The following is a 25,943-nucleotide window of genomic DNA, read 5'->3' on the forward strand; positions in this document are numbered from 1 at the left end:
CACCACAGTATAATAGCCAGCTGCCTGTGTGAGTTAATGTGACTAACCTTTGTGGATGCGATGTCTCATAAAATTTTATGTTGTCATTCCGGTGTCTTTAATTGTTTTCCCGCATTCTGTGCATCTAGCCGATCTGACATGTTAATAAACCCAAACGAAAGAACATACGTCATGGTGGCTCCCATCATGTTTCATGGGACTCTTATGACATTTCAGAGTCCGATCTACCATGACACATAGGGAAATACAATATAATATAATATAATATGTGATGCAGATATTATAAAACCATTCAAACACAACACAAATTCTTTATTTATTATATCAGTAGTTAAGAGTAAAAGACTTGAGTTGATATTCAAGTGTCGTTTTGTGTCGAGTCGAGTCAAGTCTGAAGTCATTTCAGGTCGAGTCCGAGTCAAGTCTGAAGTCCATTAAAATGCAACTCTAGTGCGACTCGAGTCCGAGTCACTAACTCGAGTGCCCATCTCTGGTATACTGGTTCCCTGAGAGGGGAACGAGACACAGTGTCATGATGTTGACGCTGTGGCAATGCTCCTGATTGAGCTGGTATCTGAAGCATGTGTGGAAAAACACCAATTCTATTGGCCAACAGTGTGGTCAGGTGACGTAGTGCAAGCGTGTCACCGAGACCATAAATAAACGCCTGAAATGCACATAACCAGATTCTAATTGTCTGAAGGCAGATGTTTTCAGGCTTTGTGTGAAGTATGGCAAAGCAATGCAGTGTCACGTTCCCCTCTCAGGGAACTGGATTACATACATAATGAGACATTGAGTGGAACACATGAGTGGAACTCAATGCTGCGTCATGGCATTGACGCTATGGAAACATTAATACCCATGTCACCATACTGAAAAAAATGCCTGACCAATAAGGTTGTGAAGTATGCACAAGGACAAACCCTTTGGAACAGATTAACCCAAAGGAGTCAAAGCCTGGGGTCAGTCCAATTCAACAATAATAATATCCATGAATGTGTGTGGAAAAGATTGTAGAAGCGAAGCATACCGCACACCTAATAGGCTTGTAGAGGAACTGAATTTTTCTTTTTTTAACCATCCTAGAGGCGATGACAGTCTTTAGATCTGTCCTCACCCTGGATGGCATTGTGTGACACCCGGGCTCTTTTCCCCTCCCTTCTTGCTATGGCAAGGGAAGAACTATGACACGTAAATGTATGGGCTTTTTCAGATCTTTCTAACTCCCCGTTTACACCCTGGTATTAAGATGCATTTTGATCGATCAGATCGCAAGTTAGGTCAAAAAGAGACGGATTAAAACGCTAGGTGTAAACGGGTATGTGTCTCCCTCGTCTACTTGTGATCCGATCGACCAAAACGCATCTTAATACCAGGTGTAAAGGGCCTAATGGGCAAAATAAGCTCACACAATTTACATATGAATGCGCACAGAGATGATGGAATGCGCACAGAGCTTTCGTTTCTGCTCTGATAGCCGCAAGACCACGGTGAACGTGTTGAGTGCTTTATATAGAAATCAGGAATGGTAAGAGAACATTGTGCTTGGTACGTTTTTTGTCTTCAAACCAAACTTGCAGTCTGTATTAAAACATGCACAGTATCTCAAACAGAAGAACTCATTTTGTCTTCATTTGTATTCCATATTTGTTGTAAAAACTGCCAGCATAGTAACTAGTGTTCTATGGATGTACCTTTACAATTTTTTTACAAAGACACCAAATAAAATTCTGCTTTAGCAGCCATGAATAAGATTTAATTGTGTGGAACAGGCTGAAAACCAATAAGGACATTAGGACATAAGGTCTCAATTATGCAAATTATTTACAAAGTGGCTCTTTATTAGTGTTGTACTGTATCTGGAGAAGTGACATGATGCTGAATTAATAAAACACTGAGTTAATATTTTAAGTAGTGTAAGGAAACAAGGTATAGAATATTTCTTGGTGCATGTAAGGTTTACCGCAGGCAGAGTAAAAAAGGAGATCCCAAGCAGGGCAAAGCCAGCAGACAGCATTCGTCCGGTCCAGGTTTTAGGAGTCTTATCTCCATAACCAATAGTAGTGAGGGTGATCTAAAAAAAGAACAATAAATAAATAAATAAATAAATAAAAAACAGGTAGGGTAAATAGAAAATGAACAATTCTGGTTTCAAAATGTCTCTTTAAAAATGCATGCTCTATCCTGCCATCAATTCATTATACATAAAACACAATCTGGTTGACAGAAACCATGTTTATACTCGTTGCAGGTGAGATGGTATTTACAGTTTTTTTCAACTGCTTACATACGTTTTCAAAACTTTGCTTCTTTTTTTCAAAACTTTACACACAAATCCAATAATTGCACACACAAAATGCCTCACATCTCTTGCAAAATGAAGCACTGCATTCATAATATCACAAACACATCTCAAAAGCAAACATTTGTGTTACGTTGCAAACACCTTTGCCATAATATTCTATTTTTGGATATATACATATACACATTTATCCAAAATCTAAAGCTCTTCTTTCATGAGCTCCTATGTACATTTCTGTACAAAATTGAAAGTAATTGGCAGAGAGATGTTGAAAAATTCAAACTATTTATTTTTTTACTGTAAGCATTTGTGGTTGTGAATACAGTATTACATAGTACGAAAGAAAAGAAATACATCAACCATGTGTAGTTGGACAGAAACAATGGTTGTGTTTGAAAAAGGAAATTAAGATTCTTCCTGTTAGATTTTTGTGTGTTACATAGAGAATTGTGTGTTGTGTTTTACGGAAAGTGTTTTATGAAATTGAAAACTGAGTCGAAGGCCGAGAATTAGTGTATGGTTTTGCAGATTTGGTGTGTGGTTCTGGTGTTTGAGTGTCAGGCTTCAGAAATTGTGTGACAAGTAAGAATTTTGTGTGTAAGCAGTTGAAAAAACTGTAATATAGTTTGGGTAATTTTTCTTTTTACCTGTAATTTTGTTAATGGTTTTTGAGGATGATGGCATGTCAAGAGACTTGTCCAGGCTAATTTGGCTAGCTTCTACTAAGTGACAGATGTAATTTGAGGTCCAATTAGCATAAAGCTTGATTGACTTTAACCTCAACAACCAAAGAAAGCCAGAAAGTCTATTTATTTAGCTATTCAAACTATGAATGATTACTTGGTTAATTGTCTTATTTACATTGAGTCTGCCCTTTTTCGGAGTGTCTATTTACACAAGTGCAAATAGCGTCCCTTGTTGGCAAATGCTATTTACACTAGCTCTGCCCACCAATGTTTGGTTTGACCACTCAAGTTTTAAAAAGGACGCACAAAATTCAACATCTTCAGTGGTGTGGCGGTAACAAGTAGGGCTCACAGACCTTGCTTTTAACATGATCGACGTGGGTTTGAATCTGCCTTTTGCAGAGCTCACATTTATTTTCAATAAAAATGAAATTAATATTCTAAAAGTGGAAATAAACTGCAAACGAGTGTTTAATAATATTAAATGTGTTTATTTGGTATAGGGTTAGGGGAAGGTGTAGAGAGGGTTTTTATTCTCCCAATAAGGCAGCATCCATTTAATAATTTTAATAAAATATAATCATTTACACTCTATGATATTATTGCATCCTGTTAATGTACAAAAATACTGAGGTGCAAATAGTATCTGCCAGTATAGATAGCATCTAATTACTATTTACTTATTGCAAAGAACTGATACTTTTACATGGTGTAAATACAGTGGGTACGGAAAGTATTCAGACCCCTTAAATTTTTCACTCTTTGTTATATTGCAGCCATTTGCTAAAATCATTTAAGTTCATTTTTTTCCTCATTAATGTACACACAGCACCCCATATTGACAGAAGAACACAGAATTGTTGACATTTTTGCAGATTTATTAAAAAAGAAAAACTGAAATATCACATGGTCCTAAGTATTCAGACCCTTTGCTGTGACACTCATATATTTAACTCAGGTGCTGTCCATTTCTTCTGATCATCCTTGAGATGGTTCTACACCTTCATTTGAGTCCAGCTGTGTTTGATTATACTGATTGGACTTGATTAGGAAAGCCACACACCTGTCTATATAAGACCTTACAGCTCACGGTGCATGTCAGAGCAAATGAGAATCATGAGGTCAAAGGAACTGCCTGAAGAGCTCAGAGACAGAATTGTGGCAAGGCACAGATCTGGCCAAGGTTACAAAAAAATTTCTGCTGCACTTAAGGTTCCTAAGAGCACAGTGGCCTCCATAATCCTTAAATGGAAGACGTTTGGGACGACCAGATCCCTTCCTAGAGCTGGCCGTCCGGCCAAACTGAGCTATCGGGGGAGAAGAGCCTTGGTGAGAGAGGTAAAGAAGAACCCAAAGATCACTGTGGCTGAGCTCCAGAGATGCAGTCGGGAGATGGGAGAAAGTTGTAGAAAGTCAACCATCACTGCAGCCCTCCACCAGTCGGGGCTTTATGGCAGAGTGGCCCGACGGAAGCCTCTCCTCAGTGCAAGACACATGAAAGCCTGCATGGAGTTTGCTAAGATGGTGAGAAATAAGATTCTCTGGTCTGATGAGACCAAGATAGAACTTTTTGGCCTTAATTGTAAGCGGTATGTGTGGAGAAAACCAGGCACTGCTCATCACCTGTCCAATACAGTCCCAACAGTGAAGCATGGTGGTGGCAGCATTATGCTGTGGGGGTGTTTTTCAGCTGCAGGGACAGGACAACTGGTTGCAATCGAGGGAAAGATGAATGCGACCAAGTACAGGGATATCCTGGACGAAAACCTTCTTCAGAGTGCTCACGACCTCAGACTGGGCTGAAGGTTTACCTTCCAACAAGACAATGACCCTAAGCACACAGCTAAAATAACGAAGGAGTGGCTTCACAACAACTCTGTGACTGTTCTTGAATGGCCCAGCCAGAGCCCTGACTTAAACCCAATTGAGCATCTCTGGAGAGACCTAAAAATGGCTGTCCACCAACGTTTACCATCCAACCTGACAGAACTGGAGAGGATCTGCAAGGAGGAATGGCAGAGGATCCCCAAATCCAGGTGTGAAAAACTTGTTGCATCTTTCCCAAAAAGACTCATGGCTGTATTAGATCAAAAGGGTGCTTCTACTAAATACTGAGCAAAGGGTCTGAATACTTAGGACCATGTGATATTTCAGTTTTTCTTTTTTAATAAATCTGCAAAAATGTCAACAATTCTGTGTTTTTCTGTCAGTATGGGGTGCTGTATGTACATTAATGAGGAAAAAAAATGAACTTAAATGATTTTAGCAAATGGCTGCAATATAACAAAGAGTGAAAAATTTAAGGGGGTCTGAATACTTTCTGTACCCACTGTAGAATGTATCGCTATTTTCACTTAGTTGAAATAGCATATCGCTAAGAAATGTTGCTATTGTCACTTAGTGTAAATAGAATATATTGCTATTTTCACTTAGTGTAAATAGCATCTATTACTATTTGCACTTAGTTCAAATAGCTGCTGCCTTGTTTTTTCCCTGCTATTCGCGACTTCATCAAAACCATCAACTAAGCAGTTGATAACCACTGCAAGATGATTCTCTATACTGTATATCTGTATGTGTTTATATCTTCAATTATGCATATATGTGGCCTTTGTCTTCCTTTTGGGTTGTAACAACCTGTATGAGCCTGATCTCTGTTCTCTGAAGCATCAAGGGCATCCAAGCGAGACTTTCTATATCCATGGAAATGGAATCTAATGGGCCTCCATAAAACCTTTATGGAAAAGGTTTCAATTTACCAAACAAGGTAGAAGGCAATGAACAAAAGGATGAAAAAGAGTGAGCCTGAAATTACAACTGATATCAATGGTCATATTAAACTGAAACTAGTACATCTTGCAATATCCCAGTAATGTTGACCATTAGCAAGTGCAGGAAGAAATTACCCAGGAATAAATGCATCAGAGTCACAGAAGTGCTATAACGCATGTCTAGCACCACATCAGATATGAATAACTTGTTTTGTGAAGCTCAGTATAGGTCAGAATATTACTTGTTAAGACTCAAGAGGGAATATACCATTGTGCAAAGATGTGGGTGAGAGACTCACCGTGCCCCACCACAATGCATCAGCATAGGTGGCGAAATCTTTATTGAACTCCTTTTCCACCAGATAAACCAGGAAAGAGGAAAAGATGAGCACAAGGAACCCGATGTACCAGGCAGTGACCAATTCCTATTAGACGGAGAAGCAGATACTGAGGACATATAGAGGATATCTGCACAAAAAGTACTTTTGGATATGGTTATGTCTGACTCAGGATTTTTTGCTGATAATACAAAGTGGGATTCTAAATTATTCCAAGATCTTTATATCAAAGACAATAAAGCAAATAATTCTGGATGATGACTTTTCAATAAACTCACCTTGCTGTGTGCATAAACTACAGATCCCAGAAGCTTCCAAGTTCCTCCACGGCGGTCCATGCGCACCATTCGCAGGATCTGTAAAAACCTTAAGCTTCGCAGTGCAGATGTTGCAAAAATGTTGCTTTGACTCCCCGCCGACACCACAGCAACAGATGCAATCAGCACTATAATGTCTGACAGTTATGGAAAAGAACAGAAAAAAAAAAAAAAAAAAAAAGAATGTTAGAAGACATTTTACATGAGTAGCAAGTGTGCTAACATGATCACAGACGATCACAGAAGATGTCATATGCCATTTGTGTGAGCTTTAATTGAATGTAAAGTTCTAAAATAATTATTTCTTGTTACATTGTCCAATGTTTTCATAATGACCATTATCAGAAAGTAAATCCCTACAGGTTGATCAGGCCCAGAAATCATATTTTTAAGGAGACTTACAGTACAGAGCCACACTTTTTGAAATGTGAGGTTGTTAAAGAAAAATACATTTATCCTGCATCATATCTATTTTTTTCTCCTTTTCCCCGTTACTTTTCAGTTCAATCTATGAAAATTTCCAAATAGACCTATCCTTGTAATATTTATGCTGTAAATCCCAATGGACAAAAGCATCGATTAATTAATAGACCTCAACCTTTTTGACTTGAAGGCCACCAATTATATTTCCTCCAGCATTTCTGCTGTAATTATGGCAAAGCTGCTTTTCCTAAGTATTTTAATAACAATAACTGTAAGCATTGATTTATTAAATTAATTTGTTATAATTCATTTTGTGATTACAGAAGTTTCAAGAACAATATGTACTTAAAAGAAACAAACCAACAACAACAACAACAAAACAATAGTTATTAAGTGGAAAAATAACTATTATACTAAAAATATACTAATAATATAAATATATGTGATAATAAATAAATATGATTGCAGCTTACATTTTAATTTTATGTGTTTAATTAATTTAGATTATTTTGATATAATTAATTGAAATGATTTTAATATCATCATGCATCCCTTTGAAAAATTTCTGAGGCCCCACACTGGGCTCTGACCCCCTGGTTGAAAATAGCTGTAGTAAATCAACAAAACACCTTCTGTTTAGATATAAATAGCTTATTAACCTGAAAATGTGTCAATGAACTTTAATTCAGGTAAATGAGAATGACATCTCAGACTAGACAATTTACTTCTCATTAATTAATTGGAAAGATGGATTTCCAAATATAAAGGTACAAGGTTTTTTTATTTTCTGCGAGTGTATCTTGCCCATATTCTGTGGGAAAGAGGATAAAGAGAAAGAAAGAACAAGAGAAGGACACGGGAAGTTCACACAGAAACCACATCCACTTGGAAACGTGACATCAAACCCTCAAAGAACACAAACAACCCCAAAGTACTACTCAACTGCAATAATATTTTCTTTCTCTTTCTAAACCACCGTCTAAATTCATATTTTAGTCAATGAACTCAAACTTTCCAAATGTGCGTTCATGCTCCCCCACTCTTCTGCTGTCTGCTGTAGTCTGTCATTCTAAGTCAAATCATCACAGTACATGTGTTCTTAAAGTCTTCAGGGAGCTTCAAGCTGGGAGGGAAAATGCTTATTTAGGTGTAAAAGTGCACTCTAGATGTATAAATTATGACGTAGATATCCAGCACAGTAGAAAGGTGACTCATGAACTCAATGAAAAATACATAAGTCCTTCACATGAAAGAGACCACCACACTTAATCAGGCCTGTTGAAAAGTGATTTTCTTCCACTATCTGGACATTTAAAAAAATGTCCATTTAAATCAAGAATTATGAATTATGGAATTAGAGAGCCAAAAAGCCTGAAACCACTTTTTCTAATTTAATATAACCTTTCTTTTTCATTACATATACTATCTAAGAATTTGACAAACTTTGTTTGTCAGATTTAAAATAGATTTTGAATAGCAGAATTTCAATCAAAACTAGACATTATACCTGAATGAGAAATCTTGCAATGCAGTATGTTAAGCTAATATTGTTGGCTTAAACTGAATGACAGAATATGTTCACAGTAATTGGACAGGTTTATGCCAGCAAACTAAATCTGAAACATGTTTTCTCTTTAAGTAGTGTGTGGTGCACTAACTCATCATATAAACATTAGGCTACTTCTACAAACAAATGTGAATGGATGTAAATGGACTTCTGAGTCTAAGTTTTTTTTTTTTTTTTTTTTTTTCAGCCCAGGCTCATTAGAAAAATGTACCTGTGTCAACATTTTTGCAAAACACAAAGTAAAATACGTTGCGCCATGCACGTTTTGCGACAGTTTCAAATTGAAATGTCCAGTGAGTTTTCAGTTTTTTTCCGGAACAGATGAACATAAATATGTCAGCATTTTAATACGTTGCCGTTTGTACGTATCACCGCAGTTCTGAATTGAAATGTCCGGTGAGTGATGCTAAAAACGTGCTCCATCACGTTTAATAACGTACACCTACGCAAAACCTACCCGATACTGTTAACAAAAGCAAATGTTACATAAAAACAAAATCATAACCATGGCATTTTAGATTGTTTTTGAACTCTTGTCTTTGAGCTCTTTTATCGTGATTTGTTTTTCACAGGATTCGTACCCGAGCTCTTTGCTTCGCAAATACAATTCTGTACCAGCTGAGCTACCAAACATGCTTGTTACATCAGTAAAACTGAACATATGGAGCTGGGTAAGTGATGCAAACTCCAAAATATATTTGTTTACAAATCATGCACTATGGTAAAAAGTGTTTTGAGGTCATAACATTATTGTGCAAGGAGCCGCGAGAAAACAAGTCTTCATTAATCCATAATCTGGCCCTGTAATCATAATTGTGTGTGAAAATGATTAAAAGTGCTTGTTGTTTTACTGCCTCTAGTGTTCATTTCTGTTAGAAACTTCAGTTATGTATGTATGTATTTTGTGTTTTGCAAAAATGTTGTTGACACAGGTACATTTTTCCAATGAGCCTGTGTTGTTGTTGTTGTTTTTTTGTTTTTTTTTCCCCAGCTGTTTCCAGAATAAACTTATTCAGACAGGGTTTATTTTGCTTTGTCAATTTTAAATTCAGAGTACATTTCTTAATTGATTCAACAAGTCATTAGCCTCCATTAGATGGTATTTGTCTGTTAAAATGATGAATGATGTGATATTGCTTTTGCAGGAAAACCCTTCAGCAGTTTATAGTAACACCAAGAATGAATGTCCCTGCCTGTTAACTCAGAAGTTTCACATGAAAACCCAAATGGAAATTGAATGCCTAAAGTCCAACCATTACTCAAATTATCACTTTTTTTTTTTTTCTCAAAAAAAGTTTTAAGTGGTTTTGCAGGGTTTAACAAGTTTTAGTGGCTCCATAGTTGTAAGTGTACTAGCAAGGGAGTTAACTGTAGGGACAGTTCTAGAAATAGTTAAAATTATTCCAGTACTGAGACATTTGCTCACTATAAATTCCCAGAATGCCCGCCTAAATATTCACTACAATATTTATAAAATATTCAATCCAAGCTATCAAGGATGAGCACAAGTGTAAATATATGAAGACAAAGTGTCAAATATCAGTGTCCCTGGTGTTTAGGGCATCGAGACATTTGCTAGTGTTCACAAAAGGAACATAGGGAGCAGAATGAGACACAGCATTTGGTCTGCACACACAGACACATTATTTCCTATTATTAATGACGTTCATTACTCTCATCGTTCCCCATTTAGATCGATAGGGCCAGGGCTAAGTGTTAGCACTTAAGAACATACACCACAAGCACCTACACACACTTAAACAAAGTAAAACCTTATTAATAGCAAAGCCAGTATTAATGAGCTCGCACTGTGTAACAACAGTCTGGAGAACATTAGACAGGTTGAGGGGTCACTGAATGAGAGCTGTTTGCTGAAATGTGGATTTGGTGGTTTTTGGCAGCCACAACTGGAGGATGCTGAGTAAAAGGTTTCCGGTCAAGGGCTAAGTACAGTAACATTATTTAAAAGGCATGAGATAGTTCCTTAATGTTGATCAGTTATGATGCTGCTGCCATGGTTACTGAGGAATGAACATGGTTTGTGTCTTGGAAGGATGAAAGTTGCTTTATAAAACGGTTAGTTCCTGTCCTTGATTCTGATTGGTCAATAGCTGTGTTTTATTCACGATAAAACACGGCTATGACCGCTTCACCCAACGGTTCTGTGTATCACCACACAACACCCTTAGCAACCACTCTTAGCAACATAAACTGTATGTTCTCAATTCATATTGTTCATTGAAATGTACTGTATTATGTAGTATTGTGAGAAAGAGATCAAGTGAGCAAGGATTACCGCAAGTATTACCTGCATTCAGATTTAGCATTTAGCATGTATTATCTTGTCCTTTTAACAGTTAAGGTGTTTTCCCATGACTGACAGCGCTAGTCAAAGCATTTGTCAGTTGCGTCTTGTTCCGTGTTCACAACAATTCAGTCTTTTCAATGTAAAAGTCTTCGCTACTGACTGACACACTCATAAAGACAGTCTTTGCCGCCATCTAATGGCGTAATAATGTAACTTCTTTTGCTGTTCACGGTCAGGGACTATTTTTTCCGGCAGAAGGAAGGCTTTTAGTGACAGTTTACTTCATAAAAGTTGCATTGATACATATTTTTGGCTTTAATATTTGTATTGTGTGGTAACCGTTTTATAAAAGCAATAAGGTACTTGAGGCTAGTCACAGCCTCTCGTACCTTATTGCTTACAGATAGAAGCAATGCATTTGTAACAGTGACCAGTATTAATAGTGTTACTAATAGCCGACAAAACATGTTATAATAATATATACCTAGAACAGACCAGGGATGTGTACACTACCATTCAAATGTGTGGGAACAGTAATATTTTTTGAAAAAAGTCACTTTTTCTCACCAAGGCTGCATTTATTTAATCAAAACCACAGTAAAAACTTTGTAATATTGTGAATTACAATTTAAATAGTTGTTTTGTATTTTAATATATTTTAAAATGTAAATTATTGCTGTGATGGCAATGCTGAATTTTCAGCATCATTAGTCCAGTCTTCAGTGTCACATGATCCTTCTCAAATCATGCTAATATACTGACTTGGTGCTCAAGAAACATTTATTCCTATTAGCACAACTGTTTTAACTGTGATGCTCAATATTTTTCTGGAAACAAGGACAACCAAGATTCTTTCATTAATAAAATGTTTAAAAGAACACCATTTGTTTGAAAGAGCAATCTTTTGAAACAATATCTTTACTTTCACTTCAATTTAATGCATCCTTGCTGAATAAAATCATGTGATTTAGAGCTACCACAAACTAACTAACTGAATATTTTAAGGTCACCAAATATTTGCTTTTTATTTTTACAGTTTAACCCATAACCAGTGATGGTGTGTGTGTTTGTCTCTTTAACATGTGTCCTTACAAGTATCCAGGAAAATGTACACACTGCAACCACCAAAAGCAAGTAAAAATTGGCTTTGGCAAATAATTTTTTTTTTCTTTTTTTCTTTTTCTCAGTTTTACTCTTTTATTTATATAATCTACTACAGAAATCATTGTGTTGCATGAAGCTGGTTTCAGTTGCTAGTTGCCAGGTAAGTTTGAGATTAGTTTGAGCAAACTCTGGTTTTTCTGGCTCAAGAAGGTGGATTGGTTTTTAGCGGGTTTCATAGCCATGGTAAATTAAGCTGCATGGCTATCCTGCTCCAGAACAGGTTTATGCTTCAGAGTTAATCACAAACTCTGGATCAAATCTGGGTTGACAGAGAACATTTATACCAAGTGCTGTGAGCCCGTTGAACATGATCTAAACCAGGTTGGATTTATATGAAATTGTCAACTCTAAACTTTCTCTGAAACTCAGAGTTTGTTCATCTAGCTTCATGTAACAGGCGACTGAACATTTTTACTCCAGCTTTGGAATATTCCTTGTATATCAAGTCACCAAAAAGAAAATATGAAGAACAAAAGTCAATTTTATGACGTGTGATTTCTGTCAAATTTTACTCTATGAGCTCATTTAGAAATTAAAAAAGTCCTGAAACCCAAATTGTTAACCATGAAAGACTCGTGAAAGTTTCTGATTTCATGGAGGGAAACTTTTCTTGTACATTCATTGAAAGCTCACCTATGACACAGAAGGGCTTCCTTGCGAAGCGAAGTCGCCCCTGCCATCCTCTGTACCGGCAACAACAACCAGCAGACCAGATTCGAATGATGTACTCCAGCCCAAACACAACGATCATCACAAACTCCTACAAAGACAAAGAAAGACCTTTTCAAGTTTGTTTGTGTGGGTGTGTACTTGTATCATCTGTGGTTGGTTGCTAAAACAATAACACTGCTAAACAAATACATTACAACTACATTACATACATCAGTCCTGGAATTGCACATTGAGAGAAATACTGTACATTTTGCACAACAGCACATTTTAAGTCAAGACACCCCAGGTGAATACGAATATCAATTTACATAAATTTACAGAACAGAAATCTAAATATTGGATAAAGCCAGGTTCAAAATTCTTGTTTTGTTTTGTTGACATAGGCCTATTAGAGTTTTAACAGAAGAGATCTCTTTATCACTCCAAAAATAATAATTAAAAAAAAAAAAAAAAAAAAACTCTCAACAAAATGATGAATCAGGCAAATGATGTATGAACAAACCCCTCTGTAAAAACCCTTAGAATATGGATAAGATAATACAAATGTAACGTTTGGTGCTATAAATGGAGATTTCTGGCTCAGTGCATGAGAAAGAACTCATTTTGAGAAATCGGCCTTTAAAGATATGCACTGTGATTGAAATATACACAAATAGATAAAGTTCAATAAAATAAACAATTAAAAGTGTATTTTGGATGATTTCACAGAGAATTCACAAAACTCAAAGCCATTTAAAGGCTACTGTTATCTTGACTTATATCCTGTCTTTGTATTTTCAATCATAGAGGCAGCAGTGTCACTGAATAAAACATCTTGCATTATGATTGCATAAGTGAGTAGCTTTAGCTTCAGAGCTTTGACTACAGACCATTAACATCATACATATCATGTTCGGTGTCAGCTGAGTCAATAAACGAATCAGGCCAATTTGTATGGCCATTATTACCAGTACATAAAACAGCAGACTTTCAGGAACAGAAACATGAGCCTTTGATCCAGTGATCCAGCCTCTCACCTGTAGCTGGCTTTTGTCTTTGTAAACAAATAACTATTGACAATATTCCATCATGCTGTATTAAAGCCAGGTATCAACTTCTGACAAACAAACTACAAGATTTAATAGTGGGGTTGCAGTTATATTGTGATTTTATTGATCTGAATATTAAAGCTACAATATGTAGATTTTTTGCCGCTAGAGGTTGCCTATTCAAAACAAAGGCGTAGCTTGATGACGTCGAGTTTGAGCATGTAATCTTGGGAGATGTCGTCTTCACCTCACAATCAGTGGAAAAGAATCGGGACAGCACTCGAGCAGAAATCATGTTTATGGATGAGATTATTAACATTACTGTAGTATGAAGCAGAGCAGGGCCGAGTTATGTTGGAGCGGAACGAGGCCGCTGGAGCGACTGCTAATGAGAGACGAACATAATTAATTTTAAAATGCTGTATGTAGCTACTTGACAAAATAACGTTTTTCTCTGAGGCATGGTGAAAGCATGGTACTCTCGGAAAATCAAGAAAGCTAGATTTAAACAATAAGATTAAACATGTTGAGCTATATAACAATAATTCGTTTTCTGTCTATAAATGTCTATAAACCAAAAAGTTGTTCCCTTGTCTAATAAAACATGTAATATATTAAAGCGTTTTTGGTGTTTACATGGTTTCTACAAAATAAAACCGGTAACTGAGGGTAACGCAGATATGACGCCATTGACAGGCGACTCCCGTACACGTCCCTTATCCTTGGTTAAAATCACGATTTACAAATCGTTGGAAACATTTGGGATATTGTAAGTACTCAACTGAACAAAAAATGTAAAACTGGCTTAGTGGTTTTTGGATATTTTACTGCAAAAATCTTACATATTGTGCCTTTAACCTGTGCTGTATGGTTATAATAACATATACCTGAATTCAAGTATGTGTGGAGACTCATCATCAGCTAACTGAATTTGGTGGATGGCAAAGGAAAGTACTGCAAAGAGGAAAGTACTGCATGTATAGAGATGTATAGAAAAAGTTGCCTGCTAAGACACAAATTAATCTCACTGAGTGTTGCAGATGGATTTTAAAATGGGCACTATCCCATTAAATCTGATTTTTTAGATTTCATTGCATGCTGTGACAGATTATATGTAAAACATTCAATTACCTGCTGTAGTACAGTACAGTTAAAACAAAGTTTATGCAATGTTTTTCTTTAAACTTCTTTGCATGGGACTGTTTTCATCCTTCATTTTCTTTAGATTTTCTTACAAGTTAAGCTCTTACCAAGATCAGGAGACTATGAGAGGCCTTATCCTGGTGATCTGGAATGGTAGAGAAGACAGACAGCACCAAGCAGCCAAACACCAGGACAAACCTATAAAAAAGACAACAGGAAGAATAAAACAAACATTTTATTGAGTATTAATGTATTTTATGTTGTTTGTCTTTAAGATTCAACATTAAATGAAAAATGACTTTGATAAAATATATAATTTCCGTCAAATGACTTATCTGATTTTATCTTAGCTCTGCAGCATTTAGACACTAATCAAAAACCTCTTCCAAATATTTCAAACTCTAAGTACCATAACCTTAATTTCCCATCATCAATATGAAATATGGCATGAGGAAAACCGCTGTTCAGAGAATAACTGTGCCAGGAGATTTGCATTATTGACCCTTTCAAATAAGGGGTGGGAGACATCTGTATTTGATCATTGGACTTCTACGTCAACCGCCTGATCTCTCTCTCTCGCTTACATTAGCTTTATCCCTCTTGCTCCATCTAGTCTGGTTCCCACTGTCTCTTTTTCTCAATTACTTTGTTCATTTCCCTGCAAATTCTCATGCCTCCCAGAAACAAAACGTTTTTCTTTTAGTCAGTTTTGTCAAGATACATTCACAGTAATAGAAAAAGTGTTTGGTCACATCATTGTGGACACTGTACTAACATTTTTAGCAGGCTGAAGTCACACTTATATAGACTATAAATACATACGCACTAAAAGGATCGATAAGACCAAAGACTCAAACTTTGATAAAACCCATCTTCTAAAACCAAGTAAGATTAAAAAAGCAGACCTCTAACATAGAGTTTCACAGCCTGAAGGCCTATGAAACACATTCCTATGACCAAATAGAAGTGGACAGAACTGAATAGATCAACCTTGACTGACCCCTTGAGTGAGATGAACAGTCTTTTTGCTGCAGTGTGCAGTTATCAAAGAGCTTTGCACCCAACAGCATTGATGAGACAATCATTATTCTTACAAAATACACTACCACCCTCTTTTCTGTACTTTCCAGATTTCTATAAAAACAGCTCTACTTTGCAAAATTATCATTAGAGCTAATTAAGCACCATCTTCATCAGATGTGTTTACAGAATTTTCCCACTGTAAGAATGAAAATTGGGGCTGTGCATTGCTCCTGAGACTTCTTTCAAGTGGCGCCATGTGGTTGAGCTGGATTTTGTCTGAACTGACCCGAGTAAACTAGAAGAGGCTACAAATTAAGACCGTATGAGAAGGGGCTTATAAAACAGAGGTTAAAGGCTTCATCTAGTGTCGGTGCAGCGTTTGTGTGAAAGCAGTGGGCGAGATGGGGCGCCTCACCCTTTGACCTGCTCTCCACTCAGAAACAGCGGCCGAGCTCCGCTATAGAGAACACAGGGCAGAGGGCAGGGGCAGTGTTTTCCATAGGCTGTCATATGGCAATGTCATTGCTGCATGTCTGTATTTGCTCATGTCTTCAGTTCTTCCAGAAAAATATAATTAAGCAATATCACGCGAGAGCGTTGTATTTACGAATATCAGCATGACTGTGATTCGGCCGTAGGCTTGGCTTTATACCAGTTTTGTTATTGTTAACTAAAACTATTAAAAAATGTAAATTGAAATAAAGCTTTTAAATAAAATATACAGTGCTCAGCGTAAATGAGTACACCCCCTTTTAAAAGTAACATTTTAAACAATATCTCAATGAAGACAAAAACAATTTCCAAAATGATGACAAGACTAAGTTTAATATAACATCTGTTTAACTTATAACATGAAAGTAAGGTTAAAGGGTTAGTTCACCCAAAAATGGAAATTCTGTCATTAATTACTCACCCTCGTGCCGTTTTACACCCGTAAGACCTTCGTTGATCTTCGGAACACAAATTAAGATATTTTTGTTTAAATCCGATGGCTCCGTGAGGCCTACATAGGGAGCAATGACATTTCCTCTCTCAAGATCCATTAATGTACTAAAACAATATTTAAATCAGTTAATGTGAGTACAGTGGTTCAATATTAATAGTATAAAGCGACGAGAATATTTTTGGTGCGCCAAAAAAAACTAAATAACGACTTATTTAGTGATGGCCGATTTCAAAACACTGCTTCAGGAAGATTCGGAGCATAACGAATCAACGTGTCGAATCATGATTCGGATCGCGTGTCAAACCGCCAAACTGCTGAAATCACGTGACTTTGGCGCTCCGAACTGCGGATTCGACACGCTGATTCATTATGCTCCGAATCTTCCTGAAGCAGTGTTTTGAAATCGGCCATCACTAAATAATTCGTTATTTTGTTTTTTTTGGCGCACCAAAAATATTCCGTTGCGCTATAATAATAATATTGAACCACTATACTCATATGAACTGATTTAAATATGTTTTTAGTACCTTTATGGATCTTGAGAGAGGAAATGTCATTGCTCCCTATGTAGGCCTCACGGAGCCATCGGATTTAAACAAAAATTTCTCAATTTGCGTTCCGAAGATGAACGAAGGTCTTATGGGTCTGCAACGGCATGAGCGTGAGAAATAAATGACAGAATTTTCATTTTTGGGTGAACTAACCCTTTAATAATATAACTTAGATTCTGTTTTACTCAAATTAGGGTGATGCAAAAATGAGTACACCCCACAACAAAAACTACTACATCTAGTACTTTGTATGGCTTCCATGATTTATAATGACAGCACCAAGTCTCCTAGGCATGGAATGAATAAGCTGGCGACATTTTGCAACATCTATATTTTTTCCATTCTTCAAGAATGACCTCTTTTAGAGACTGGATGCTGGATGGAAAGTGATGTTCAACTTGTCTCTTTAGAATTCCCCATAGGTGTTTGATTGGGTTCAGATCAGGAGCCACTGAATCACTTTCACCTTGTTCTTCTTCAGAAATCCAACAGTGGCCTTAGATGTGTGTTTAGGATAATTGTCATGTTGGAAAAGTGCACGACGATCAAGAGCACAGAGTGATGGTAGCATCTTCTCTTTCAGTATAGAGCAGTACATCTGTGAATTCATGATGCCATCAATGAAATGCAGCTCCCCGACACCAGCAGCACTCATGCAGCCCTACATAAGGACACTGACACCACCATGTTTCACTGTAGGCACCATGCATTTTTCTTTGTATTCTTCACCTTTGCGATGCCATACAGTTTTGAAGCCATCAGTTCCAAAAACATTTATCTTGGTCTCATCACTCCAGAGTATAGAGTCCCAGTACTCTTCATCTTTGTCAGCATGGGCCCTGGCAAACTCTAGGCGGGCTTTTTTGTGCCTGGGCTTTCGGAAAGGCTTCTTTCGTGGACGACACCCATGCATGCCATTCCTCTGCAGTGTACGCTGTATTGTGTCACGGGAAATAGTCACCCCAGTTTGGCTTTCTACTTCTTTAGATAACTGCAGTGAACTTGCATGCCGATTTTCTTCAACCCTTCTCATCAGAAGACGCTCCTGTCGAGGTGTTAACTTCTGTGGACAACCTGGACATCTCTGTGAGATGGTTGCAGTTCCATCTTTTTAAAAGTTTTGTACCACTTTTGCTACAGTATTCTGACTGAAAAGTAAAGCCTTGATGATCTTCTTGTAGCCTTCACCTATCTGGTGTAAAGAAATTATTTTCTTTCTCAAGTCTTGTGACATTTCTCTTCCATGTGGTGCCATTGCTGACAGCATGAAATGAGAAGGGGTTTAACACCCTTTTATAGTCAACTGTCTGCTGGACACCTATGTAATGAATAATTAGACTCACCTGTGGTTAAATTCTTGTTAAATTAGACATTTGTAGTCTAAAATTTAGCTTTACTCCAGAGACTTTCAGTGGGGTGTACTCATTTTTGCATGACCCTAATTTGAGTAAAACTGAAAATTTTGTTCTCTAAGTTATATTATTAACCTTACTTTCATGTTAACATACTTTCATAAGTTAAACAGATGTTATATAAAACTTAGTCTTGTCAACATTTTGGAAATTGTTTTTGTGTTCATTGAGATATTGTTTAAAATTTTACTTTTCAAAGGGGGTGTACTCATTTACGCTAAGCACTGTAAATACTAGATGAAAAACCGAAAATTAAGAAATGTTGCCTTGACAACTAACTGAAATAAAATAAGTTTAAGTGGATTTATGAAATTACTAAAACTAAAACTTGAAGGTAAATATGGTGATATGTTATCATAAATGGAAAGCTAAAGTGAAATAATAAAAATGACAAATGCACACAAATCACTAAGATTTTAACTAAAATTAAAATAAAAATTTATAATATATTAAAAAAACGAATTCAAAATATTAATAAATAATACATAAAAATACAAAAATAACACCAATTTATACACCAGTTTATTGAACAAGAAGTTAATACTGAATTACTTAAATTTTAGGCACAATATTGGGAGGTACTTTGTCTGTTTGTCTAGTACTTTGTCTGTCAGTGCAAATAGTTCCAAACAAAGCCACTGCAGAGCTATTGTGTGTACATACAGTAAAGTGGTATTTTCGTTCCTGAAAGAATCAGTGCTTTTTAGCGATTCAGTAACTCACTCATAAAGACAGTTACTTGTTTAGTTCCTGATTGAATGAGCAATTTTAAATGAAACGATTGAGTAAATGATTCAATGACTCGCTGATAGAGACAACCACTTGTTTCATTCCCAAATAAATAAAGGTTTTTGAGTGAATCAGTTGAATGAATGATTCAGTGACTCACTTGCCACCATCTACTGGCATAACGATATAACCTAAAGTATTCACTGAAAAATGCCCACTGCTAATACACAGACTGACAGTTTGTCTAGAACTCACCAACACAAACAAGTGGAGTATTACAAACAGTAGAAAGGCCCAGTGCTGTTCAACTCAACCAATCAGAATCGAGGAAAGGAACTAAAGGTTGTAAAATTCCCAATAAAACCTTGAGAGTGAAAACTAAATGATAGAATACAAATTGCAAGGTGACATGTGCAACAACCACATATAGTGGATGGACGTTTGAAATAAAGTAGTGGAGAAAGTAGACTGCAATAGACATTACAATTATCTGTCAAGCAGCCAGTTCCTGTCTATTCTTTAGGGCTCTAGTATTTAAAGAGAGCTCTTCTACCCTCTTGTCAGCTCACTCAGACAGGACTATTTCAGTGCAGTGCCCAAGGCTAAATGTTCCTCTTTTTTTTTTTTTTTTTTTTTCAGAGGAAAAATGGAAAAAGAATAAGTACATGAAACTGAAGTAGCTCCCCTCATCAATCATCTGTTAGCCCTAGCTAATTACTCAACCCTGGTCTCCTACCTTGTTCTTTTGTACCTGTGTGTCATTTCCTGCCCTGGTGGGTGGCAGTTGGTGTCTGTAGAGTGTCACGGCCTTTGATGTTGAAAGAGAGGGTCTTAACATTTACATGCAGACCACAGTAAACACACACACTTTCTCTCTCTGAAGTGGCACTTAATAGGCATCATTTTGCATAATCAAATTGATTTGTTTTGAAGGTGAGTGCCAGGGACGAGTGACTAATGAACCAAATCTCCCTCTCTCACACAGATATGTATCACACCATATCATTATTTCTTATTTGATGTTCAAAACAGCAGATGGAAGACTGAAATTATATTTCTCCTTATCCCTGTCACTATAATTTATATCACTAAACATGTACACATAAAATTATATATCGTTAAAAATCAAGTCTCACAAATTATATGCCTTTTTCAAGCAAGTAGAAAACTAGCAATGTAGTAGTGAACACACAAGGTGCTGTAAAAAAGTGATACAAGTAGTCTACATGTCTTACAGTCACATAATTAAATGCAAAGCAGGAAAAAGGATAGACAAATCTGGTATTTGCACATAAAAGCTATTTTCTTCACTGATGTGCTGTCTAGTGGTCGCTCTGGCGCATGTGTGAGACTCACTGAATCACTCGGCAACAGAAAAGACCCAGCAATCCTGGAAACACTACTGAGCTGTCCGTGGTCCTGCACACAATTACAAAAGCCTCACAGAAGGTCTGTAACGAATCTAACGTACAGGGAATCATCACTACAATCCTCTCAAAGCTGTGTCGCCCCCAAGAGAGTTAATTGACATCTGTATTTAACTGACCTGTATCAGTAAAACAAAATGCATAGTTCAGTCATGAAACTCTTCCAAGCAACTAATTAGTTCTCCTAAAGCCGGCACAGTGGCCAGTCAATCTTTTTGTCCTATCTACATAACCTAATTATATCTATCCTGATCTGGCTCAACCCAGTCCTAGCCCCCCTCCTTCCCCAGCACCACCTGCCTAGATCTTCTAGGTGGTTCTTCATATACTTTCCCTGCAGAAGCAGCATGTATCCTGTGACCTATAATTATGCGCATGTTTCAGCAGTAGCCTTCACTCATGCTAGCAGCAGCAGCAGCATAGCAGATCTAGTCTGCCAAGACAAAGCCTATGTAATTTCCTCTCCTATAAATAAAATGCTATTTCAAGAGTTGACATGATTAAACGATGATTACATGATTAAATTTAGAAGATAGCTGGCTGTGACCTTACAAGTGTAACCTTGTAACCTTTAGTAGTTGAGGTAATATATTTTTTTTAAGGCAACGTAGTTACACGTTACCACAAGTACTTACTATAGTAATAACAGTAAATTATGCATAATTACGTAACTAACCCTAAACCAAACCCTAACCGTAACTCTATAGTAAGTACATGTTAATTAATGTTACTCAATACTTATTTGTAACCCTGGACCACAAAACCAGTCATAAGTCGCATGAGTATATTTGTAGCAATAGCCAAGAATACATATATGGGTCAAAGTTATCGATTTTTCTTTTATGCCAAAAGTCATTAGGATATTAAGTAAAGATCATGTTCCATGAAGATATTTTATAACTTTCCTACCGTAAATATATCAAAAATGTATTTTTGTGAGTGGATATGCATTGCTATGGATTTCATCTGGACAAAGTTAAAGGCGATTTTCTCAATATTTTGATTTTTTTGCACCCTCAGATTCCAGATTTTCAAATATTATCCTATCCTAACAAACCATACATCAATGGGAAGCTTATTTATTCAGCTTTCATATGCTGTATAAATCTCAATTTACAAAAAATGACCATTATGACTGGTTTTGTGGTCCTGGGTCCACAAATTTGATTAAGTACAATGTAACTATGTCACCTTAAAATAAAGTGTAACCATAGTTGCCCCCAAGCAACAAAATCTCTGACTTATCCAAATGTAAAACAAAACATTTAGATCAGTTGTTCTCAACCAGTGTTCCGGGTCCCTTAGGGTGTCTAAACAAACTTTGGAAGGGTGCCTCAAAATTATTTTAAATGCAAATAAGCTTTAAAATAAGCTAAAACAACATATCTATGGACATTACTAATTAATCATTAGTAATTTACTAAATAATTAACCTTACAACCTACAGACTTGTCCAAATGCAAAGCAAAATATGCTTGCAAGCTTACATGGTATCTCTGTGTCAGAGACAGAAGGACTGTCCTATAAACAAGACATAGATGAGTGTGTATGGGGAGGGACTGTATGTCATTCTTTTCAAAAACAGAAATATACATTGGTGCCAGCTGTCCTTTAAAGCAAGTGTAGCATCTGTTTGTACAATTATGACATTTAGCTAACATTATTCTACACCACGAGGCTTAATTTCCAAGCAACAAAACAAACAATCAGAACATAACCCAACAATTAGTCTGTACACAGTCTCTCTTTAGACTCATATGTCTACAATTCCCTTTTCAACCATGTCTTTACTTCAGTCTCTGTCTAAACCATGCTAGCAGTAACAGGCTGTCATCAGCCCCTCTAGCCATGTGAACCACACTGATGGTGTGTCATTGGCTTCTTGTCAGCGTTACAGCTGATGGTTTTCTCCTACTGAGAAAACGGTTCTCTCTTCTCTCTTAATATTCTTTATGAAGAAATTAATTTCGAGTGCACTGGGAAGTTTTTGTTGCATTTGAAGACAATGCCATCACGGATGGGCAGTCAATGCAGAGAATGTTTGATCCTCCATCCAGCCCAACCAATACTTAATCCCACAAGAAATATGCTCTTAGCATTCATTTGTCAGTATTGCATAACCAGAACTTTATCCACCTAGAAAAGAATAATTTAGAATAATTCTTTACAGCTCAAATAATGAATAGGATTTTACTGAATAATTCATGCAAGTGCTTTAACAAAAATACTAGCTTTGCTTTCACGTTTTTAAACCCACTGGAATACTGGCATGTTTTTTTGCATTTGCTAGTGCCTTTCTGTAACTGTGATATTTTTTTAATGCCACAAATGCTTTCAATAAAGCTTAACTTTTATTAAACCCAAAGCATTCTACTTCTCTTAGCTTTAAGAGACCATGTCACTACACTGTAAAAAAATGTTTGTCATTTTTACAGAAAAAGACTGTAAAAATGATACAGTGAAAACGTGTTAATCAGTTAACTGTAACGTACCTTAAAATATGTAATTATGTTTATGTAGTTTTACTGTAAAATACTGTCAAATTTATGATTTTTGGCAGGTAAAAAAAATATGAATATTATATTTTATATAAATAATTTTGTTCCTATTTTGTGTTTGCAAACAGTGATGACGTTTTTGTGGGCAGAGCCTACCTGGTGGCAGAAAATAACAGTTCTGCAGTAGCAGCAAAGTCCATTTAAGAATAGTAATTTCACTCGGCGGCCATCTTTGAAACGCCTCTCGGGCATTCAAGTGCAGCTCCTATCTCTTTGAATGGGGAAACATCAAATTCTCCAAAGCTGTTTGTTAAGCTTTCGATTAAATTTCATATTTGAAATCACCAATGAAATCTGACAACATCTGTCTCATAAATTTTGTTTCTAAACGCTTGAATCATGACAAAAAACGGTCTTTTTCAGGCTGGATCAAGCTAATGCGCATACGCAGTCCTAAATGCGTGTCTCTTGTGTATCATTTCGGAGGCGCGTGTCTGACTGTTTCTATAGGAACCGGAGCTTCTAACAGCCGCTGCAGTGATGCGATGACTTTACCAATCGGCGATTGGCTCTTATTTTTGAAGGTGGGACTTATTGCCATATTGTGCATTGCACTTTCTCCCATTCAAAACAGTATGAGTGACGCGTCTTGTGTTATTTTATAGTCTTTGGTAGCAGTCTGTGGAAGCCACGGAATAAAAAAATAAGAATAAAAAACTTTTTTTCTTGCAAATCCAAGTTTATATATATCACAATTCTTAGTAGGAAAAACAGAATTGTGAGATAGACTCATTATTCTGTCTTTTTTCCTCAGAATTGCGAGTTTATATCCTGCAATTCTGACTTTTTTCCCTCAGAATTGTGATATAAACTCATAATTGAAAGTTATAAAGTCTGAACTGTCTACACTGTCTACACTGAACGCGACAAACTGACCGTTGCAAAGCACTTGGACCACGTCAAAAATAGAACAGGGAATCCATTTACTGTCAGGAATTTGTTGTGTCGCATTGTCACGTCACGTCACGCTGCTTACGTCCGGTGTAGACACGAGTTGCGTCCCAAATGATGCACTATACATATACATTAAACATCGGATTCTAATCCCCCCTCCCTCTCCGCAACGTAATTAAAGCTGCGACTGTTGAGTGCATGAAGTGTCCAACATTCCACACTTCGTTTTTTCTGTTAATTTAGTGCATCATCCGGGTATTTAAAGTGCACTATTTCTTTTTGGAATTTTCTGTGTGAATGCACTACGCGCACTATTTATACTTAAAACCGTCATAGAATAGTGCATAAGTACGTGAATTGGGACGCACCTACGGTGTTGGTCAGATTCATGCTTTAATAGTAGACTAATCAATGCAGGTTTCATCAGTCCAGTCTGTGACTTAAACGTCTGTGTTTAGCTTCAAAGGGCATCTTCAACGACTTTTACATTCCGATTCTGACATCCAAAGGCACAACAAAACATTGTTACCGCTATGCCACCACTATGCGCACGCAGCTGCAAGTGACGTAACTGTGACGTCTGCTACAAATTGGTCTATTTCAGTAATGTACTACATTATGGTGCTTTGTGTTCCATTTTACATTAATTAGTTAATGTTTATTGCATTATTTTAATGCCATGTGTGGTTTTATCTTTGTGTGTACTGTATGACCCTATGCATCGTTTACATACGAACACTGGCCATGTTTAATGGACAGACCACTTAATAGTTTTAACAGGATTTTTTTAACAGTGCAGTGCAGTCCACTATATTCTTCACCACTCTTTATTGCACAGTTAAATGGAAGGGAAAGAAAGTGAGAAAGTCAAAGACTATTAACTGATAACCCCGCACTGTATTACAGTCTCCCATGAGAGCCTGCTCACGGGATGTCTGGGGTTTTTGCATCAACTGATGTGTGATAAAAGTGAAGAGATGAAAGAGTTGCTTACTCTTTGATTACAACAACTTCAGACAAAATTGCTTATTAGCATACATCACTAGCATAAGTTGCAATAGACTGCACATGTAAACGCACTTGCACCAAAACAAGAAAGATAGTTTAGTAAGTCTGTGCTTACAGATTTTAGTGTTTAGCAGTACACTTAGATAAGCTGTGCCAGAGGTTAATCTTCACAGTATCAAAGTACTATGCTTTATCTTAGCACACAGACTCCGAGCTACTGTTGGTTTACCAGGCAGGAGTTTGCAGTGAGCAATATTTTTTATCAATATTGGTCACTGTGCTTATTTTTTTGGCAAGAAATTATAAATGTTCTTGGGTGATCAACATTAAATAGGCTGTGGACTCAAAAGTTTTCTGCTGTTTGGGATAGAATTTATGTACCATTGTAAGTGCCCTTAAACTTTTAAGGCTGGAATACACCACACAACTTTTGTCCTGATTTGCAAGGAAGATTCCATGCTAGTTGCTGAACTAGCCAGAGAACAGATTTCACAGAAAATTGTATATATGATTTTTTTTTTTTTTTTTTTTTTTTTTTTAGCTTTAGACTATGATTACATCCAGTTGGAGGATATCAGACATGTTTGATATTTTCAGCCAATTTTAGAACACATTGTTTTCATTTGTCATGCATCTCCTATAAATGAGGCACATGTTTCTGCATGAGTTTGAG

General features: G+C 36.7%; 1 protein-coding gene across 5 annotated transcripts in view; it reads right to left on the reverse strand.

Moving 5' to 3' along the window:
- The window catches only part of kcnq5b (potassium voltage-gated channel, KQT-like subfamily, member 5b), a 110,052-nt gene that overhangs the window by 16,917 nt on the left and 67,192 nt on the right, over positions 1 to 25,943 (reverse strand). For all 5 annotated transcript variants that reach the window (XR_007929656.1, XM_051890016.1, XM_051890025.1 and 2 more), the window contains exons 2-6: positions 14,830 to 14,920; positions 12,513 to 12,639; positions 6,379 to 6,554; positions 6,062 to 6,187; positions 1,967 to 2,077 (exon numbers count right to left, since the gene is read on the reverse strand). Coding sequence is in view for 4 of the 5 variants with exons in the window: in XM_051890016.1 (XP_051745976.1) it covers positions 1,967 to 2,077; positions 6,062 to 6,187; positions 6,379 to 6,554; positions 12,513 to 12,639; positions 14,830 to 14,920 (631 nt within the window). In the remaining variant the exon portion in view is untranslated. The remainder of the gene's footprint in view (positions 1 to 1,966; positions 2,078 to 6,061; positions 6,188 to 6,378; positions 6,555 to 12,512; positions 12,640 to 14,829; positions 14,921 to 25,943) is intronic.

Source organism: Ctenopharyngodon idella, chromosome 1 (genome assembly GCF_019924925.1).
Source record: "Ctenopharyngodon idella isolate HZGC_01 chromosome 1, HZGC01, whole genome shotgun sequence".
In the NCBI taxonomy this organism is placed as follows: domain Eukaryota; kingdom Metazoa; phylum Chordata; class Actinopteri; order Cypriniformes; family Xenocyprididae; genus Ctenopharyngodon; species Ctenopharyngodon idella.